Raw genomic sequence first — 18,330 nt, forward strand, 5'->3', positions numbered from 1 at the left:
GGCGGGGGTTCCGATATTGGCATTAGGATGCGCCCGCCACAGTGGCGGGCACATCCTTCATTTTTAGCATTGTGGCGGGCGGTGCACTCTGCACCGCCCGCCACAATGCTAAAAATGCATTTTAGCATTTGCATATACAAAGCGGCAGGCACCGCGCGGTGCCTGCCGCTTTGTATATGCAAATGAAGGGGGGTACCACAGGTACCCCCGTGTGCCACCCCCCTATGGCCATCACTCTGGGGGCCCACATGGGCCCCCCAGAGTGAACACCGCATGCCTTTCCACAGAAAGGCATTGAATTATGCACATAGTAATATTGCGGGCGGTGTCTGAAAGATACCGCCTGCATGTTACTCATTTTCCGCCCCGGCCGCAAGGCGACCGGGGCGGAAAAGTGGTGGGCGGTGTTTCACCCCGCTGCGGTCCCCCCCCGCCATTGTAATGTGGCGGGGGGAAATGGGTGGCGGGCGGGCATTTCTGTCGGGCGGATCGCCACCGCCACCATGGCGGTGGCGATCCGCCCGACATCATAATGGGGCCCTTAGTCTTGTAAATGTAAATGTGTTTGTATTTATATAGCGCCTTCTACCCAGAGGTCTCGTAGCGCTGTAATCATACCGCTGTGGAACCCTTCCTGGCTTTCCTGTGAGATGTCCACTCCTGGGCACCCCAAGGTGAAGCAAGGCATCCAAGCGCTGCTGGGGCCGTTGTGGAGATTAGGCAAGCTATTGACCAGAGTCACAGAGTGGGACCCATGATTAGACTAGGCACTGAGGCGAGAATTTTATGTCAAGAACGGAGGCTCCTATTCTGCCTTCTTTTCTTGCTTTATTCTCAATAGCAGCAAGATAAGTAACAACTACAAATACCCAGAAGGCACAGCAGAAGAACTACTGGCCAATGGGATTAGAGTAAACAAACAATGGACCAATCATAACCAGGATAGTATATATGGCCAGCTCTGACCACACGTAGTCCTCTTTTCTTGCTGCTACGCAGTCAGATAAGTCGCATTTACTATTTCCTCTATCGTATTTTATTGTATTTGCACGTTTATTGTATTAATAATTGCTTATTTGTTGCCATATTCTTTTATTGTGCCTTGAGCGCTAATTTTCCGCATTGCTCCGGTCCCGTTTTCGGACCCCCCCCTCGCGCTGCAGCGTTTGGTTCTTACCGCTGCTCACGCTTCCCGCTCCCTGCTCCCACCAGCTGCTTCCCGACTGTGCTCTGTGGCTTTCTGCGGCTCGTCTGTCTCCCGTTTTCTGATAAACGCGGTGCCCGCCCCAAGGGGAGTGTCTCTCTGCCATTTGGCCCGTCTACGCCCCCTTTGTTTTCCTGGTGTTGTTAACCCTTACCGCACTGTTTTTCCTGTCATGGAGATTCCAAGCTCTCAGGAGTTGGATAATGAGGAAAGCGAAGCTTTCAAGACTAACCTCAGTCAAATTATAAATAATTCTGTGGAGACTGCTGTCGAGGCTTCAATGAATCGTGTTTCCAAACACATGGAGAATTCCCCTTTGAGCCTCATGACCAAAGCTTTGGCCCATTCTGCGGGGGATAGCAGAAAATGTAAACTGGTTCGTTCCACTTCTCTTTCAAAAAATGTGTCACTGTTGGGTCGCGAGTCATCCTCGCATTTGACTGAGGACGTGGTTCCTCCCAGGCCTCCTACCAAGGAGGGGATAACGATTACTATGTCAAAAAATAAAACTAAGGCAAAAAATGTGGAGGTTCCTAAGAAGCTGGTCATTAACACTATTCCTGACACGGATGATGACGATGATATGGGTGACACTGATGACTTAACAGATTTCTTTCAGTTGGTTGATCCTCCTTCCCCCAAGAAAGCTAGATTGAATGCTTTTGCGTCTCAGCCTGTGTTAGATACGGAGGGCAATCCTATGTTTGACCCCTCTACTATCAGACATCCTAATTCTACAGAGTGGTTCCCCTCTCCTCATGTGGGAGAGTACATCTCATCCAAGCTCCATCTGCCATTGGATAAGTCTGTTCGGGCAAAACTTAAATCCGAATGTCCCAAGCCTTCCCTTCCCTGTCATGTTACCATTACTCCCTCTATAGATCAGCCTCTCCTTACTTTCTTTTCGAAATTTGGCAAAGATCCACGCAAGGGTGTGGATAAAGCTTGGTCCATTTGCCAGGACAAGCTGTTGGACGTCGTGGGTCCTTTGGCCCGGGTATTGGATATGGCGGAGACAGCCCGTTTGGAAGGTTCGGACCTTAATCCTGAAGAAATTTCCTTGTGGCTCCAGAGGTCCTTTTGCCTTTTAGGTAATGCAAATGCAGCAATCATTCATGAGCGCCGTAAGGGCCTGTTAATCAAATTGGACCCGAAGTTGGCTAACTTGGCTTCCCAGGATCCTGGTGTCAGAGCTGACGGACTTTTGTTTGGTGACTCCCTTGTCAAGGATCTCAGCAGTTATGTGTCCACTTTTGCTTCCTTGGATAAGGCCCAATATTCCATCAAAAAAGTGCTTGCCCCCCGGGTTTTTGGCAGGGCCGGCAGAGGCAGGAACCGCTCTTCCGGCCGCGGTTATCCAAACCAAGGTTCCAGAGGAGCAGCCAATTCCGGCTATCAGGAATTCAAGCCACAGTTTTACCCCCAACGAGGACATGGCTTCCGGGGCCGAGGACAGAAAGGCTTCCGTTCCAACAACAGCAACGTCAACAACCAAGGTGAGCCCTTCCTCTCCAATCGGAGGTCGTCTTGCTCTCTTTCTTCACAGGTGGCGCACTCTCACAGCAGACCCCTGGGTCCTCAATTCTGTCCAAGGCTATCTCATAGAGTTTTACGCTCAACCTTCCCAGTCTATTTTTCCTCCTCCTTTGGTTTTTTCCGCAGACGTCGCTCTGCTCGTCTCTCAGGAGATTCAAAATCTTCTTCAAAAACAAGCCATCCTTGTCGCTCCCTTCGACCCCTCCGGCTTCCTAAGCTCCCTCTTTTTGGTTCGCAAAAAGAACAAGAAAGTTCGCCCAGTCTTCAATTTCAAGTGGTTCAATCAGTTCGTGGTATATCGCCACTTCAAGATGGAGACCATTCTCCATCTCAGAGATACCTTGTGCCAATCCGATTGGATGGTCAGACTCGATCTTCAAGATGCCTATCTCTCAATTCCTATTCACGAGTCTCACACAAAATATCTGCAATTTCAGTGGTCAGGTGTCACTTACCGATTTTGTTCGCTTCCTTTCGGACTTTCTTCCGCTCCTTGGTGCTTCACCAAGGTGATGAAGCCTGTGGTATCCTACCTGCGCTCCCTAGGTATTCGTCTCATCATTTATCTGGACGATATCTTGATCATGCACTCAGACAAGCAGACTCTTCTTTCCCATCTCGATGTCGCTCAGTCTCTCCTCCTCGATCTGGGTTTCCTCATCAATTCCGAGAAATATATGTTAGTCCCTTCTCAGAGTGTAGAGTTTCTAGGCTTCCGCGTGGACTCTTCCACCGCATCTCTTTACCTTCCAAAATCCAAGGTCTCAGCCATTCGGTCAGAGTTATGTCAAATTCTTCGTCTTTCCGAAGTGTCTCTACGTTCTCTTGCAAGAGTCGTGGGCCTTCTGTCAGCCTCCATTCAAGCCATATTTCCCGGGCCTCTTCACTATCGAGCCATGCAACGCTTAAAGATACGTCATTTTCGCCATGGCTTGGCATACTCAGATCTCATCCAGTTAGACCTAGAGTCCCGTCTCGAACTACAATGGTGGATAGACCATTTAGATGCGTGGAACGGGAGAACGATTTTCGCGACGGCCCCAGATCTTGTGTTAGAATCAGATGCCAGTCTGTCGGGTTGGGGCGCCTGATGTGGTTCAATCTCGACTGGAGGTACATGGTCTCCAGAGGAGTCGTCATTGCACATCAACTGTTTAGAGATGCTGGCAGGCTCCTTTGCAATCCGCAGTCTGGCAAAGAACAAAGCAAGTTGTTCCAGTCTCCTTCGGATGGACAATGTTTCTGCGGTCCGCTACATAAACCATCTAGGTAGCACAAAGTCGAAACCTCTCGCAGAGCTAGCAAAGAGTCTTTGGGAATTCTGTCTTCAGCACAAACTGTCTCTTCGAGCAGAATATCTTCCAGGCAGTCTCAATGCCATAGCAGATTGGCACTCTCGATACCTTCGAGATTCAAGCGACTGGAAGCTGCTTCACTCCGTCTTTCTCTCTCTCTCCCAGAAATGGGGTCCCTTTTCTATCGATCTTTTTGCTTCCCGTCTCAATTCCCAACTTCCCGCTTTCTTCAGCTGGAGACCAGATCCACTTGCTCTGGCAACGGATGCCTTTCTACAGGACTGGTCCCTGCATCTCAACTATGCGTTTCCTCCATTCCTGATGATCAACAGGGTTCTGGCCCAGGTACTTCGCCAGTCGACATCCTTGGTTCTCCTGGCACCTTTCTGGCAGGCTCAAATCTGGTTCCCTTCACTCCTGGAGCTGGCGGTGGACTTTCCGGTGCTTCTTCCCTTCAGCGAAGACCTCCTGCTGGACCCTCAGGGTCTTCCCCACGCCATGATTCTAGACCGATCTCTGGTTCTGTCAGCTTGAAAGATTTCCGGGCTTCCTCGTCTGACGTCATAATTTCACAGGAGGCTTCACTCTTTATCAGCAGAGCTTGGGCCCCTGGTACATCCAGAGCCTACAAGTCAGCTTGGACTTTATGGGCAAGCTGGTGTGTGGAACCGTCTGTCGATTCCTTTTCAGCTCCTTTAAGCTTCGTGGTTAATTTCCTGGCTTCAGAGGCCAGTGCGGGTAAATCTTATCGCACTGTCAATCTGTATTTATCTGCTATCTCTTTGAACCATTGTCCCATTGACAATAAGCCAGTAGGTTTCCACCCTTTGGTGTGTCGTCTTCTTCGTGGAGTTCGATTCTCAAAACCTCCGTTGGCTAAGTATTCCTTTTTATGGGCTGTTAATTTGGTGTTCAAATAGTTTCTCTCATGGCGTGACAATGATGCTCTTTCTCTCAAGATGCTTTCAGCCAAACTTACCATGTTATTATGTTTAATTTCAATCAAACGTGTCTCTGATGTCAAAGCTTTGGATTTGTCTTCCAGACAATTTTCACCTTCTGGTGTTTTGTTTCATGTTCACAGGCGTACCAAAACTAATTTGCAATCTGTGTTTTATCCCTATTTTCCTTCTCAGCCTCAGCTCTGTGTTGGACAATGTTTAAAAAGTTACGAACAGAAAACTGCTGATCTCAGGTCTTCCTCTCATTCGCAATTGCTCATTTCTTTTCGCAAACCCCATCATCCTGTGTCCTCTGCCACTTTAGCCCGCTGGGTGAGGTGGATCATGTCCCTCGCGGGCATTGATGTTACTGCTTTTGGTGCTCACTCCGCTAGGGGTGCTATGGCCTCTAAAGCCTTTTGGGCAGGCTCTCGTTTGGAGGATATCCTGAAATCAGCAGATTGGTCTAATGATACTGTTTTCAATAACGTTTTATTGCAAACCTGTTGTTACTGCTTCTTCTTTAGTTGTTGATATGCTTTGAACAAGCATAATAGGAGCCTCCGTTCTTGACATAAAATGTAGATTTTCCTAGTTCTTATGATGGAAAGTCTTAATTTTATTAAAGACACGGAGGCGAGTATTATCCCACCTCTGCTTTACTAATTATGTCTGTTTTTTCCCACCCTTAGGAACTCCGGCTTTACCACCAGCCTCCAATTAACTCTGCGTCTGCTCCTGTGGATGGGCTTCCTTCATCTGGTTCTTCACCTCGTTGCAATGGGAGATTCCTCCAGTGCTATCCTGCAGTCCTGGGTTTCCTTCAGGATTTTATGGCTTGGAATATGACTTTTTGCATTTTATTGTCTATATTTCCATTGTTTATGCATTCTCATTGACTTCTCGCACAAGAAAAGAGGACTACGTTTGGTCAGAGCTGCCATATATACTATCCTGGTTATGATTAGTCCATTGTTTGTTTACTCTAATCCCATTGGCCAGTAGTTCTTCTGCTGTGCCTTCTGGGTATTTGTAGTTGTTACTTATCTTGCTTCTATTGCGAATAAAGCAAGAAAAGAAGGCATAATACTTGCCTCCGTGTCTTTAATAAAATTAAGACTTTCCGTCATAAGAACTAGGAAAATCTACATTATCAGTTCCGGGGAGATTGAGTCCAAGAGCCACCGAGGCAGGAATTGAACCCTGGTCCCAGACCAGACTTCTGCATCAGGGTCTGATGCTCTAACCATTGAGCCACGCTTCTTCAATGCACTAGACATAGACACTGCTCCCCATACAGCAAATTCCTTCCTATATGCTGTCCCACCACTCAGACTGACACATACTGCTGCTGCATGTCATGCAGAACTGGCCTTTTCAATGCCTCTTCCTTGAACTACATCCTTCTCTTTGCCCTGGTATGCTTTTTTCTGCAGCATGGAAATAACAGTCTGTGCAGTGACCACCCCTGCAATGAAACTAAACTGCCCCCACCCAGGTCTGATTCTGACATCCTCTGCCATTCCCATGGCCTGGGTCTGACCTGAGTTGCAGCATGCTGAGTAGTGCCCGTGTAGTGGTAGACATGGAATAGCACTGCGCCTAGGTACAGAAGCAGCAGCCCCTCCAATCTAACCACTTACAGCAGCACCAACTACACCCCTCTCTGCACAGGGAACAGCAATTGGCTACCGCAGCGCACTGCCCAGCACATTGGGCGTGACAAGAGTGGAGATACGCGCCCCGGGCTTGAGGGCGGGTCTCAAGAGATTCTCTCAAAATACTATAAGCAAGCACCGGACAACATCACATAGGAGGCCATGGCATGCCCAGGCATCAGGGCGTATCTGTGTTTGGACAGTTAGGGCAGCACCACTCATGTCGACAATTTGCTCTATTTTATATGTTACACTCCGCCTGTCTCGAACGTGACCGCGGTGGAACCGGTCCTTTTACCACATGCGGACTGTGTACGACAGGCTATACGGCTTTTAGACAACGAAAGTGGACTGCACACAAGGGTTTACCGACATCCCTATCAGACTGTTTAATTACCTATGCAGATCAGGCTGAATGACCGCGTTATATTGTACCGCTTGGATTAAATGAACCAACCAAACTAGCAGAGCTCCAGTTAGGCTGCACTTCAAGTTAGGTTTCAAAGCATGCTTAAGAGATGCCGCAGAAATTGAGAAGTAAATAGTGACGAGCCTGAAATGGCCAAATTATTCCAACAAATTATCCATCTTGCTAGCAAAATAGCTCAGTGAATTAGACTACCTCCTCACACGTCTGCGACCTCTGGATGAAGACTTCGAATCAGAAAAAAAAACAAGGCCGCTTTCCATTCTCCTCTACCTACTAAAGTCAGTTCTTAAAATAGTTATTAACCTATGATTTGCAACGCTCAGAAAGGGCATTGTATTTGCGAATCGCCACATAAAAATAGAAGTTGTTAGCAATAATTATATATATATATATATATATATATATATATATATATATATATATATATATATATACGCACATACATACAAACATACATATCCCAAGCATAACATTTTCCACCCAAAACATTATCTTCGATATCTATAAAAAAATCATCCTATCATTTTCAAATCTCCCTCCAAACTTAACAAATGTCACTACAATCACCCCAAATATTCAGTGCGTCTACAGCACATTCTGCTGTGCGGGTTAAGCCCATGAACTTCAAAAAGGTTCCAACGACAGGCGTTAGGAAGTTAAAACTTCACAGATCGCAGTTAATAATCAACACAATTGCAACTGTGCGAGAAATGCAAAAATATAATTAGACTGACAAGCTGCTACTTGTTGAAAGAGATGGCGATTGTAACGGGTTTCATCTGCTCTCTCACCTACATCTAAACTTATATTTGTCACAAAATTTTATAATTTTCTCTTAAAAGTTAGCAGAGGACATTTTGGTGTAATAACAGTTAGCCCAACAATCCCTGAAATCACACTGGTTAGCAAAAAAACCTATCTGATATAGTCCACTAATCACCCAGACATCCTTGATGGGATAATCACCCCACAGACCTTAGTAGTCTAAATATTGACTAGAACGACACAAAGCCACTTTTAATGTCACCCTAAAACTAGAAGTAACCCAAATATCAAAATTACCCCAATTTACAAGATGTCCTCAGTCATTTTAAATATTCATAAAATCATGCCAAAAAACAAGTACTCCAGAAAATAAAAAAGTTGCCACATATTTCCAGGAGACCTAGTTTTCTACAGTATGACGCAGCCCATTCAATTAGAAAATAAAGGGAAAGAGTGTTTTATTTTTCTTCGAGAGGATAATCATAATAGAGAGAAATTAATTAAAATTAGATTTTACTTTAACCAAATCCCACTTGGGAAAGTTAGATTACAGCATTTAAATTACAAGCATTGGCATAGCCAATAGATCTCGCCTTTGGAACCTTATAACTATTTAGCTATGCAGTACAATAGTCTTGGTGCACCAACATCAACTGTTGCATGGCTAAACACTTATGAGGTCCCAAAGGCAAGACCTATTGGCTATGTCAATGCTTGTTTATCTTTGTCTTTCTCTCCATATTTCTCCCTTCTCTGTTCTTTCTCACTCTAGCTTATCAGTAGAATCAGGCGCGCAACACCCATTGGACTCACCGGGCTTCCGCCCCCCACCCCCAGTGCTGCACCCAAATGTTTCACAGGTCTTGAAAAAGCCTTGAAGTTGTTTCACCCCTCCTAAGAGCCCCTGCAGCTCCACTCTGCCTACTGATTAAAGGTTAAGCCCCCCCGAAATTTTTTCTTAGCCCCCCCCGAAATTTGGCTCTAGTTGCGCCTCTGAGTAGAATCATACAACAAATTAGGAGATATCATTGCCATGTGGCACCCACTGCACCGAAAAGTCATGTCCTGGTGATTTCCTCGAGCGCCGTGCTTACAAGCCTAATTTTAAAATTGTCAAACGCGTGAGGCAGCAAACTATGACAGACAGCCAGGATTGGATGCAGCAGTTCGGTCGGGTGACAAAAAAGCGCTATGAGCCAGAGAGTAAATGGAATGGTAGGCCTGTTGTGCAGAGTTCTGCTGTAGCGCACAGCACATGCTGCTTCTTACTCACTAAACTACTCTGTCAGAGGCGTGAGTCTGCGCACTAATCTGCGGGCTGGGGAGGTGTGGGCGGGCCACTCAGGTGACAGAGCCGAGTAAGGACCCTGATTGGGCCGACTCGGAGTCGGGCGCATGAGGCGCCGCTCATTGGTTGCGCTCAGTTATCATTGACAGTGCTGCAGGACTACCTTGGCGAACTGAGGTCGGACTGCCATTGGTAGCTCAGTGCTACGCTATTACCAATGAGAGTCTCATTGGTCATGTAGCGCTCAGCTACCAATGACAGTTTGTAGGCTACTGCCACCAGAAAGACTCACCTACCCGCCCTGACCCGGTCCTGGCAGCCAGTGAGCAATCCAGGGGCGAGTGGTCCGGGGGGGAAGCGCCCATTCTCACAGTGAAGATAGCAATGGAATAGTGGACTGAACTATTGCCCCATGCTGTACATTGTAGCAGGCAAAGTAAAAATATGAATGACCAAGGGATGGAGAGGGCTGGCTGAAAGCCCCTGTAAGTATACTGTATATGAGAGTAAAATAAAAAAAACATGTGGGAACGCCAGACCTACGATGGTATTATTTTGGCACAGCGGAGTACAAATGTAAGTAAGGGAGATCAGATGTCCGAAACAAATGCAAAAATACCAGTTTTCTTGGGAGAGCAAAATAAAAATGAGCAGCTGTACAAAGTTGTGTTTTAAGGTGGCTTATTGTGCTTTTGTTAATGGGGCAATGTTCATTTTTGCAGCTGTTGTATAAAAGGTTGTTGAGGAGCCAGTGGCTGGAAAAAGGTACACCCATGATATCACTGGGATCAGCAAGTACTCAATGGTACTTTCACAACCACTGGAATTTTGGTGAATCAACAACCATGCTCTCAGAGAGCCGGACACCTCTGAAACTGGATGAGCCTATTTGTTATAGATTTGTCCAGCTAAGCACTCTTATTCTATTTTAATATCAATATTGGAGAGGCCGATTCACAGAACTAATCTGAGATAAAATCCTAACTTTACAACTTTTGGTCATTCACAAAAGGCATTTAGTAGTAGTAAAGTTTTGAGTCCTATCTTTACTTCTACTAAATGCCTTCTGTGAATACCAAAAGTAGTAAGTTTAGGATTGTATCTCAGTTTTGTAGTTTGTAGTAGTAAAGTTAAGAGTCCTAACGTTACTACTACTAAATGCCTTCTGTGAATACCAAAAGTAGTACGTTTAGGATTTTATCTCAGATTAGTTCTGTGAATCGGCCTCAATGTTTTTATGACATTTCCTGTTTCATCCCGGAGGCTATGCTGATGTGAGCATTTTTTCTTAGTTACAGTCTCAAACACTATTCGCCTTTCATATAGCATATATGCAGGTTTGCTGAGTGTAATATCCTTCCTTCCTGTTCCCTACTTGTCTACATGCTAAATCCATAATGAGATATGATTTCTGGTGTTTGGACAGAATATTGAAAAAATATTGTGCTTAGAATATCGGCACATCAAAAAGATCCTCAGCAGGAATATTGAAGGTAAAAATAATGTTAATAATTTTGAAGATAGGAAAATCTATAAATTAGATTTTTTAAATTGTTTTGCGAATTTAATATTCAGCAACAATGTAATTTTCATTCAGATATATATTAATGGTACAATAAAATGTTTTTTAAAATACATTTTAAAAAATAATACAAAATGTTTCATTAGAATATTTAAAAATCAATAATTTTATTAAAAAATTAATTGTGTAAAACATTTGTCAAAATTGTAGAAATGTGTTTTTTTTTCTAAAACTGGCGCATTATTTACAAATATATTTTAAATTTATAAAAACATAAACTGTATTTAAATAATATTTGATTTTATGATTGTTAATTTTGAAATCATAATTAATTTGTTATTTTATGGTTTATATCTTAGAAAAAGGTGAAAAAAGAATTTTAAATGTTTTAAAATTATTAATAGTAATAGAATAATTTATTTTCAATTTCAATATTTTAGTTTACATATATATATACTTTTTTCACTTAAAAAAACAAAGGTTACAGGGCCATTATAGTTAGGAGATAGAATAAAAAAAAAACTGAAATTCACTGAAAAAAACCAAAGGTTACAGGGACATTAGAGTTACGCTCAGATTTCACTCAAATAAAACCGTAGAAATTCAGAAGTTATAGTTACCTGAGCTAACTATAACTTACACCCCTGCAAGGCACTGCTTATGCCCTCCCATAATACATCACTCATAACATTTTCAGTGACTTTACTGATGACATCATCCAGTGAGTGCAAGTGTTTTTTAGCGTTTATGGGTATTAAACATATATACTAACCTACTACAAAAGTTACATTGGTATAATAGTTATACTGCTAATGAGTGAAACATACTATCTCTAGCATGTGTCATCTGAGTGGGTGTGCTGCCTGTATCTGTTTGTGAGTGGGTGTGTGAATGACTGTATAGGTGTATGAGTACATGCATGAGTGACTGTATGGGTGAGTGAGTGGATTTGTGACTAGATCTGTAAGTGAGTGAGTGGTTGTATCAGTGGTTGTATGGGTGTGTGAGCGGGTATCTGCATGGTTGTATGGGTGCGTGAGTGAGTGTGTGTGTGAATCATTTTGTGGGTGTTTGATTGGCTGCATGGGTATGTGAGTGGGCGTGTGAGTGGCTGTATGGGTGCATAAGTAGGTATGTGAATAGCTGTTTGGGTGTATGAGTGACTATGTTGCTGAGTTAGAGGGTGTATCAGTAGCCGTATGGGTAAGTGGGTGGGTGTCTGAATGACTGTATGAGTGAGTGTCTTTCGTGTGTAAGTAGTTGTATGGGTGAGAGTATGGCTGTGTAAGTGGCTGTGAGGGTGCGTGATTGGTTGTATGAGTGGCTATATGGGTGAGTGAATGGTTGTGTTAGTGGCTGTATGAGTGAGTCAGTGGGTGTGCACTAAATTTCTATTGTTTTGTACTAGTGAAATCTGAGTGTAACTATAATGTCCCTCTAACCTTTGTTTTTTTCCGTGAAGATATATTTATATTCACTAAAAAAATAAAAAGTTACAGGGACATTATAGTTAGACACAGATTGTACTCATACAAAACCAGTGATATTCAGCACTTATAGTTACCTATCACTCGCACTTATAGTTACCTATAACTCACACCCCTGCAATGCACTGCTTATGACCTCACATTATACATCAATCATGACATTGTCAGTGACATCTCTGATGACATCTCAAATGACATGGGTGTTAAACATATATACTTACCTACTATAAAAGTTAGATTAGTATGCTAGGTGCACTACTACTGATGAATACTTCTTGTAACATATATTAAGTGAGAAGCTGTGTGACTGTATGTATCCTTGGATGGGGGTATGAGTGTGTAAGTGCCTGTATGAGTGTATAAGTGGGTGTGTGAGTAGCTGTGTCTGTAAGTGAGATGCTGTGTTAGTGGCGGTATTGGTGAGTGAGTGGGTGTGTCAGTAACTGTATTGGTGAGTGAATGGTGATGTGAGTGCCTCTATGGGTGGCTATATTGGTAGTAAGTGGGTTTGCAGTGAATGTATGGGTGAGTGAGTGGGTGTCTCAATGGCTGTATGAGTGAGTGACTCCATGTGTAAGTTGCTGTATGGGTGAATGAGTGTTTGTTTGACTGGGTGTTTGGTTAAGTGAGCTAGGGGGGAGTGGCTGCATTGGAGAGTCAGGGTCTGTGTGAATGGCTATATGGGTGAGTGAGGTGATGTATGAATCAATCAATCAATTAATCATATCATTTGTAAAGTGCACTACTCACCCGTGAGGTTCTCAAGGCGCTGGGGTGGGGAATACTGCTACTGCTCGAAAAGCCAGGTCTTGAGGAGTTTTCTGAAGGTCAGCAGGTCTTGGGTCTGCCGTAGGTGGATGAAGAGGATGTTCCAGGTCTTGGCGGCGAGGTGGTAGAACGATCTGCCACCGGAGGTCGCTCTTCGGAAGAGGGGGACTGTGGCGAGGGCGAGGTCGGCGGAGCAGAGCAGGCGGCTGGGGTTGTAGAAGCTGAGTCGTCTGTTGAGGTACGTTGGTCCGGTGTTGTGGAGTGCCGTGTGCGTGGGTGAGGAGCTTGAAGGTTATCCTCTTGTTGACTGGGAGCCAGTGCAGGTCTCTCTGGTGGGGTGTGATGTGGCTGCTGTGGAGGATGTCGTGGATCAGGCGTGCAGAGGCGTTCAGGATGCGTTGGAGCCGTCTCAGGAGTTTGGCCGAGGCTCCTGCGTAGAGGGCGTTTCCGTAGTCCACCCTGCTGCTGGCGAGGGCCATGATGACTGTTCTTCTCATTTCAGTAGGGCTCCACTTGTAGATCATGCGGAGCATGTGGAGGGTGTTGAAGCAGGAGGAGAAGATGGCGTTCACCTGTTTAGTCATGGAGAATGTGGAGTCGAGGATGACCCCTAGGTTGCGTGCGTGGTCGGTGGGTGTTGGGGCGGTTCCCAGTGCGGTCGGCCAACAGGAGTCATCCCAGGCCAAAGGGGTGGTTCTGAGGATGAGGAACTACGTCTTGTCCGAGTTCAGCTTCAGTCGGCTGTTTCTCATCCATTCAGCGATGGCCTTCATTCCTTCATGAAGGTTGGTTTTGGCGGTCTGTGGGTCCTTGGTGAGGAAGAGGATCAGCTGGGTGTCATCGGCATAGGAGATGATGTTGAGGTCGTGCCGACGGTCGATGTGGGCGAGCGGTACCATGTAGATTTTAAACGGAGTTGGGCTGAGGGATGAGCCCTGAGGTACGCCTCAGATGATCTCGGTGGCTACAGAGCGGAAGGGGAAAGGCGGACGCTCTGTGTTCTGCCGGAAAGGAAGGAGGTGGTCCAGTCCAGGTCTTCTCTTGGACTGACGGCGTTGTGGAGGCGTGTTTGTAGTGTGTGGTGGCAGACCGTGTCAAAAGCAGCTGACAGGTCCAGGAGGATGAGGGCCGCCGTTTCTTTGTTGTCCAGCAGGGACTTGATGTCATCGGTGGCGGCGATGAGGGCAGTCTCCGTGCTGTGGGTGCTGCGAAACTCGGACTGGGAAGGGTCCTGGATGTTGTTCTCCTCGAGGTAGCGGGTCAGTTGTTCATTGAATGCTTGTATGGATGTGTGAATGGATATGCAAGTGGTTGTGTGGGTATGTGAGTGAGTGCATGAGCACTTGTATATGTGAGTGAGTGGCTGTTTGTGTTGAGAGGCTGTATATGTGAGTGAGAGACTGTGTAGGTGAAGAAGTGGGTGTGTGAGTAGCTGTACGGGTGAGTGTGTGAGTTTTATGGGTGAGGGACTGGTTATATAGGTGGTTCTATGAGTTAATGAAAGGTTGTGTGAGTGGCTGTATGAGTGAGTGAGAGAGTGGGTATGTGAATGTTTCAATGGAGGGGTAAGTAGTTGTGTGAGTACTTGTATGGGCCTGTGAATGGGTATGTGGGATTGGGGGTATGAGAAGTTGTATGGGGTGTGAGATGGTGTGTGAGGGGTTCTGTGGGTGATGCCATTAGTGATGTAATATGTGAGGTCATAAGCGGTGCATTGCAGGGGTATACGTTTTAGTTTTAGCTCAGGTAACTATAAATGCTGAATTTTACTGTTTTTGTACAAGTGAAATCTGAGCCTAACTATAATGCCCCTACAACATTTGTTTTTTTCAGTGAATGTATGTTTATTTAAATTCTATTTCCTTACTATTACATCCCTGAAACTTTGTTTTTTTAAATTAATATATATATATATATATGTGTGTATACACAAACTAAAATATTGAAATTGAAACTAAAGCAGAGCACAGCTTTCTATGGCTTGGTGGGAGCAGTAAAGCTCCCGCCAAGCCATAGCAAACAGCTATGACCAGGGGTTCGACCCCCCGGGACATAGCAGGAGCCGTCCCTGTGGGGTGGCAGTCCCCAGGCTGATATATGACTCCAGGAGTCCTCCGTTGATCTACACAGCCCCAGGGAGGTGGTGGACCCCTGGGTTATGGAGATGCCCCACGGGCCCAGTGAACTCATTTCATTTTTGCCCTAGGGAGGTGGAAGTCCCTGTGGCTGTGGGGGAGGGGCTGCACAGACACACATTAACTTCACATTTTGACCTCAAGAGATGACGGTCCCCTGGGCAACAGGGTTGCCTAACAGGCAACAGCCACATTTCCATTCAAAATTAATTATCCCAACGAGGGGGGAACTCATGCACCCACTCCTTTATTTCTACAATGCCCCCGGTACTTGGCCCACCCGGAGGCCAATTAATAATGAAGCGCAGAGCCTGCGCTTCGTTTTTAATCGTTTTTTGGCAGAATTCACAGATCCGGCACAACTCTTGCCGAAATGTTTTTTTAAACAGTTTTTTGGGCCCTGCAGGTTACCTGTCAGACCCATTCAAGACGCCTAGGGGGTCAGGGAGTTTCTACCCTGCTCTCTTTTCTTTTTTATGTTTTTCTCTGTGACTCCGTTCCATCGAGTCACAACATGGCTGCCAACACTTCCTGGTTTTAAGTGTTGACAGCCAATCAGATCTCAGCACGAGATTGGGAGGGGTCGTGAATCCTCTGCATCCCTAGATATACCACTGGAGTTTTCTTTCAATTTCTCAACAACTGCTGAATGGATTTACACCAAATCACAAAAACTGTGATTTATGGGTCAACAGCTACCTTTCTGCCAAGTTTGGTGTAATTCAATGCAGCAGTTCAGGCTGTAGCCATGTCTAAAGTTCCTATAAATATATATACATACAACTGCAAAACTCGGCAAAACCGATTCAAAGAGGAAAATAGGCTGCCGCCGGACACTGGAGTCTGGTATGGTTCCCCCGCAGCCCCTGAAAATGATGGGAAGCGACTGGGAGCTACACGACACTTGAAACTTCAACGTTCCAGGGAGACAGTCCATAACTCACCAACACCTTGCAGAGAGTTGCCAAACGAACAGCACAATGTGGAACTACAGTGACCATCAAGCCGAGCAACCGCCACACTAAGGGTGTCCACTAGAGGGCTGGTACTGATTACAAAACCCTCCCTGCAATCCACTCGTGATTCTCACTGACTGGGGTAGACTTTTGAAAAAGTTTTTAGTCAAAACGAAACACGTCAGGTGCCTCAGACTGCTCAGAAATAAATGCTGCTTGCATCCTGTGTAGCATGTGCGACTCCTTTCTCTCCACACTGGGAGAGACCTTTGGCTTATACACAGCGACCTGGTCCGGTCGCAGAGAACAAGCACCACCAGCTAGAGCGCCGCAATTTCCCCGACTTGGACCACAACTGCAAAACTCGGCAAAACCGATTCAAAGAGAAAAATAGGCTGCCGCCGGACACTGGAGTCTGGTATGGTTCCCCCGCAGCCCCTGAAAATGATGGGAAGCGACTGGGAGCTACACAACACTGGAAACTTCAACGTTCCAGGGAGACTGTCCATAACTCACCAACGCCTTGCAGAGAGTTGCCCAACGAACAGCACAATGTAGAACTACAGCGACCATCAAGCCGAGCAACTGCCACACTAAGGGTGTCCACTAGAGGGCTGGCACTGATTACAAAACCCTCCCTGCAATCCACTCGTGACTCTCACTGACTGGGGCGAGACCTTTGAAAAAGTTTTTAGTCAAAACGAAATGCGTCAGGTGCCTCAGACTGCTCAGAAATAAATGCTGCTTGCATCCTGTGTAGCGTGTGCGACTCCTTTCTCTCCTCACTGGGAGAGACCTTTGGCTTATACACAGCGACCTGGTCTGGTCGCAGAGAACACACACCACCAGCTAGAGCGCCGCATTTTCCCCGACTTGGACCACAACTGCAAAACTCGGCAAAACCGATTCAAAGGAGAAAATAGGCTGCCGCCGGACACTGGAGTCTGGTATGGTTCCCCCGCAGCCCCTGAAAATGATGGGAAGCGACTGGGAGCTACACAACACTGGAAACTTCAACGTTCCAGGGAGACAGTCCATAACTCATCAACGCCTTGCAGAGAGTTGCCAAACGAACAGCATAATGTGGAACTACAGGGACCATTAAGCCGAGCAACCACCACACTAAGGGTGTCCACTAGAGGGCTGGTACTGATTACAAAACCCTCCCTGCAATCCACTTGTGACTCTCACTGACTGGGGTGAGACCTTTGAAAAAGTTTTTAGTCAAAACGAAACGCGTCAGGTGACTCAGACTCTTCACACTGGGAGAGACCTTTGGTATATATATATATATATATATATATATATATATATATATATATATATATATATATATATATATATATATATATATATATATATATATATATATATATATATATATATATATATACATACATATATATATATATATATATATATATATATATATATATATTACCTACTGGCTATCGCCAGTAGGTATATATAGTTAGAATTTTTTCTCTATGGGACTTTTGAAAATTCTATGTCTAATAACTTTGGCGTTTGTGGACGGAATCGGCTGAAATTTTCAGGAAAATGGCACATTCTGATTCTGAGCAGCCCCTGAAAATTTGGGGGGGTTTCGTCAAGGGGGGGCCGAGAAAAAAGGGGGGTCCCAAAACGCGTTTTTCCCATTCATTTTTCCATAGGGCGGTTGGACTCACTTTTAGCTCGAACGGCTGAATGGATTTGCACGAAACTTGGCAAAATTGTAGGGACTGTTAGCCCGATGTGCCTTTGCTAGGTCTCAATATATGTGCTCCAGTAGTTTTTGAGAAATTAACGTTCAAACCAAGATATATATCTGTAACAGCGCTCTGGGCAGCGATCCGGTCCGCTTACTTTTCGCTTATCGGAACTTTGCGCGCAGAAAGCTGATTGGCTCTCCGGTGTCTGTCAACATTCTAAACAGTCCGGAGCGGACGCCATCTTGTCTCTCGGTAGGATCGAGAGAGAAGAAGAGGTGGAAAACGAAAGGGGAATTTAATGAAAGGGGGCAAGGTATCCCCCTCTTGACCCCCTAGGAATGTTGTTGGGGTTATTAAAGGGTCCCGTGGGGAAAATAAAAAAAAAAAGATTTTTCACGGTAGAAGCGCGGCCGCGAACTGGTAGCGAAACGGGAATTCGCCATTTTGAGCTTCGTTAATTAAATTACTAGTTATAAGTGGGTGCGGGAGACGTATCCTAATCCCCTATGTTTCCTGAGGGTGGCTGAGGAGGCTGATATATGTTGATACATCTCTTCCAGCGGCTGTGCGTGAGCTTTTTTTTTTTTTTTGCTGCGTGACAGTCCGGAGCGGCCGCCATCTTGTCTTTCGGTA

General features: G+C 45.4%; 1 protein-coding gene across 1 annotated transcript; it reads left to right on the forward strand.

The window, feature by feature from the left end:
* The first annotated feature begins 1,376 nt into the window (after positions 1–1,376).
* On the forward strand, positions 1,377–4,000 carry LOC147698420 (uncharacterized). The gene is given in 2 exon segments (XM_086933439.1): positions 1,377–3,936; positions 3,939–4,000. Coding segments are annotated over 2 exon segments (2,622 nt in total).
* Positions 4,001–18,330: the final 14,330 nt, after the last annotated feature.

This window comes from Lissotriton vulgaris, chromosome 8 (genome assembly GCF_964263255.1).
Source record: "Lissotriton vulgaris chromosome 8, aLisVul1.2, whole genome shotgun sequence".
NCBI lineage: Eukaryota > Metazoa > Chordata > Amphibia > Caudata > Salamandridae > Lissotriton > Lissotriton vulgaris.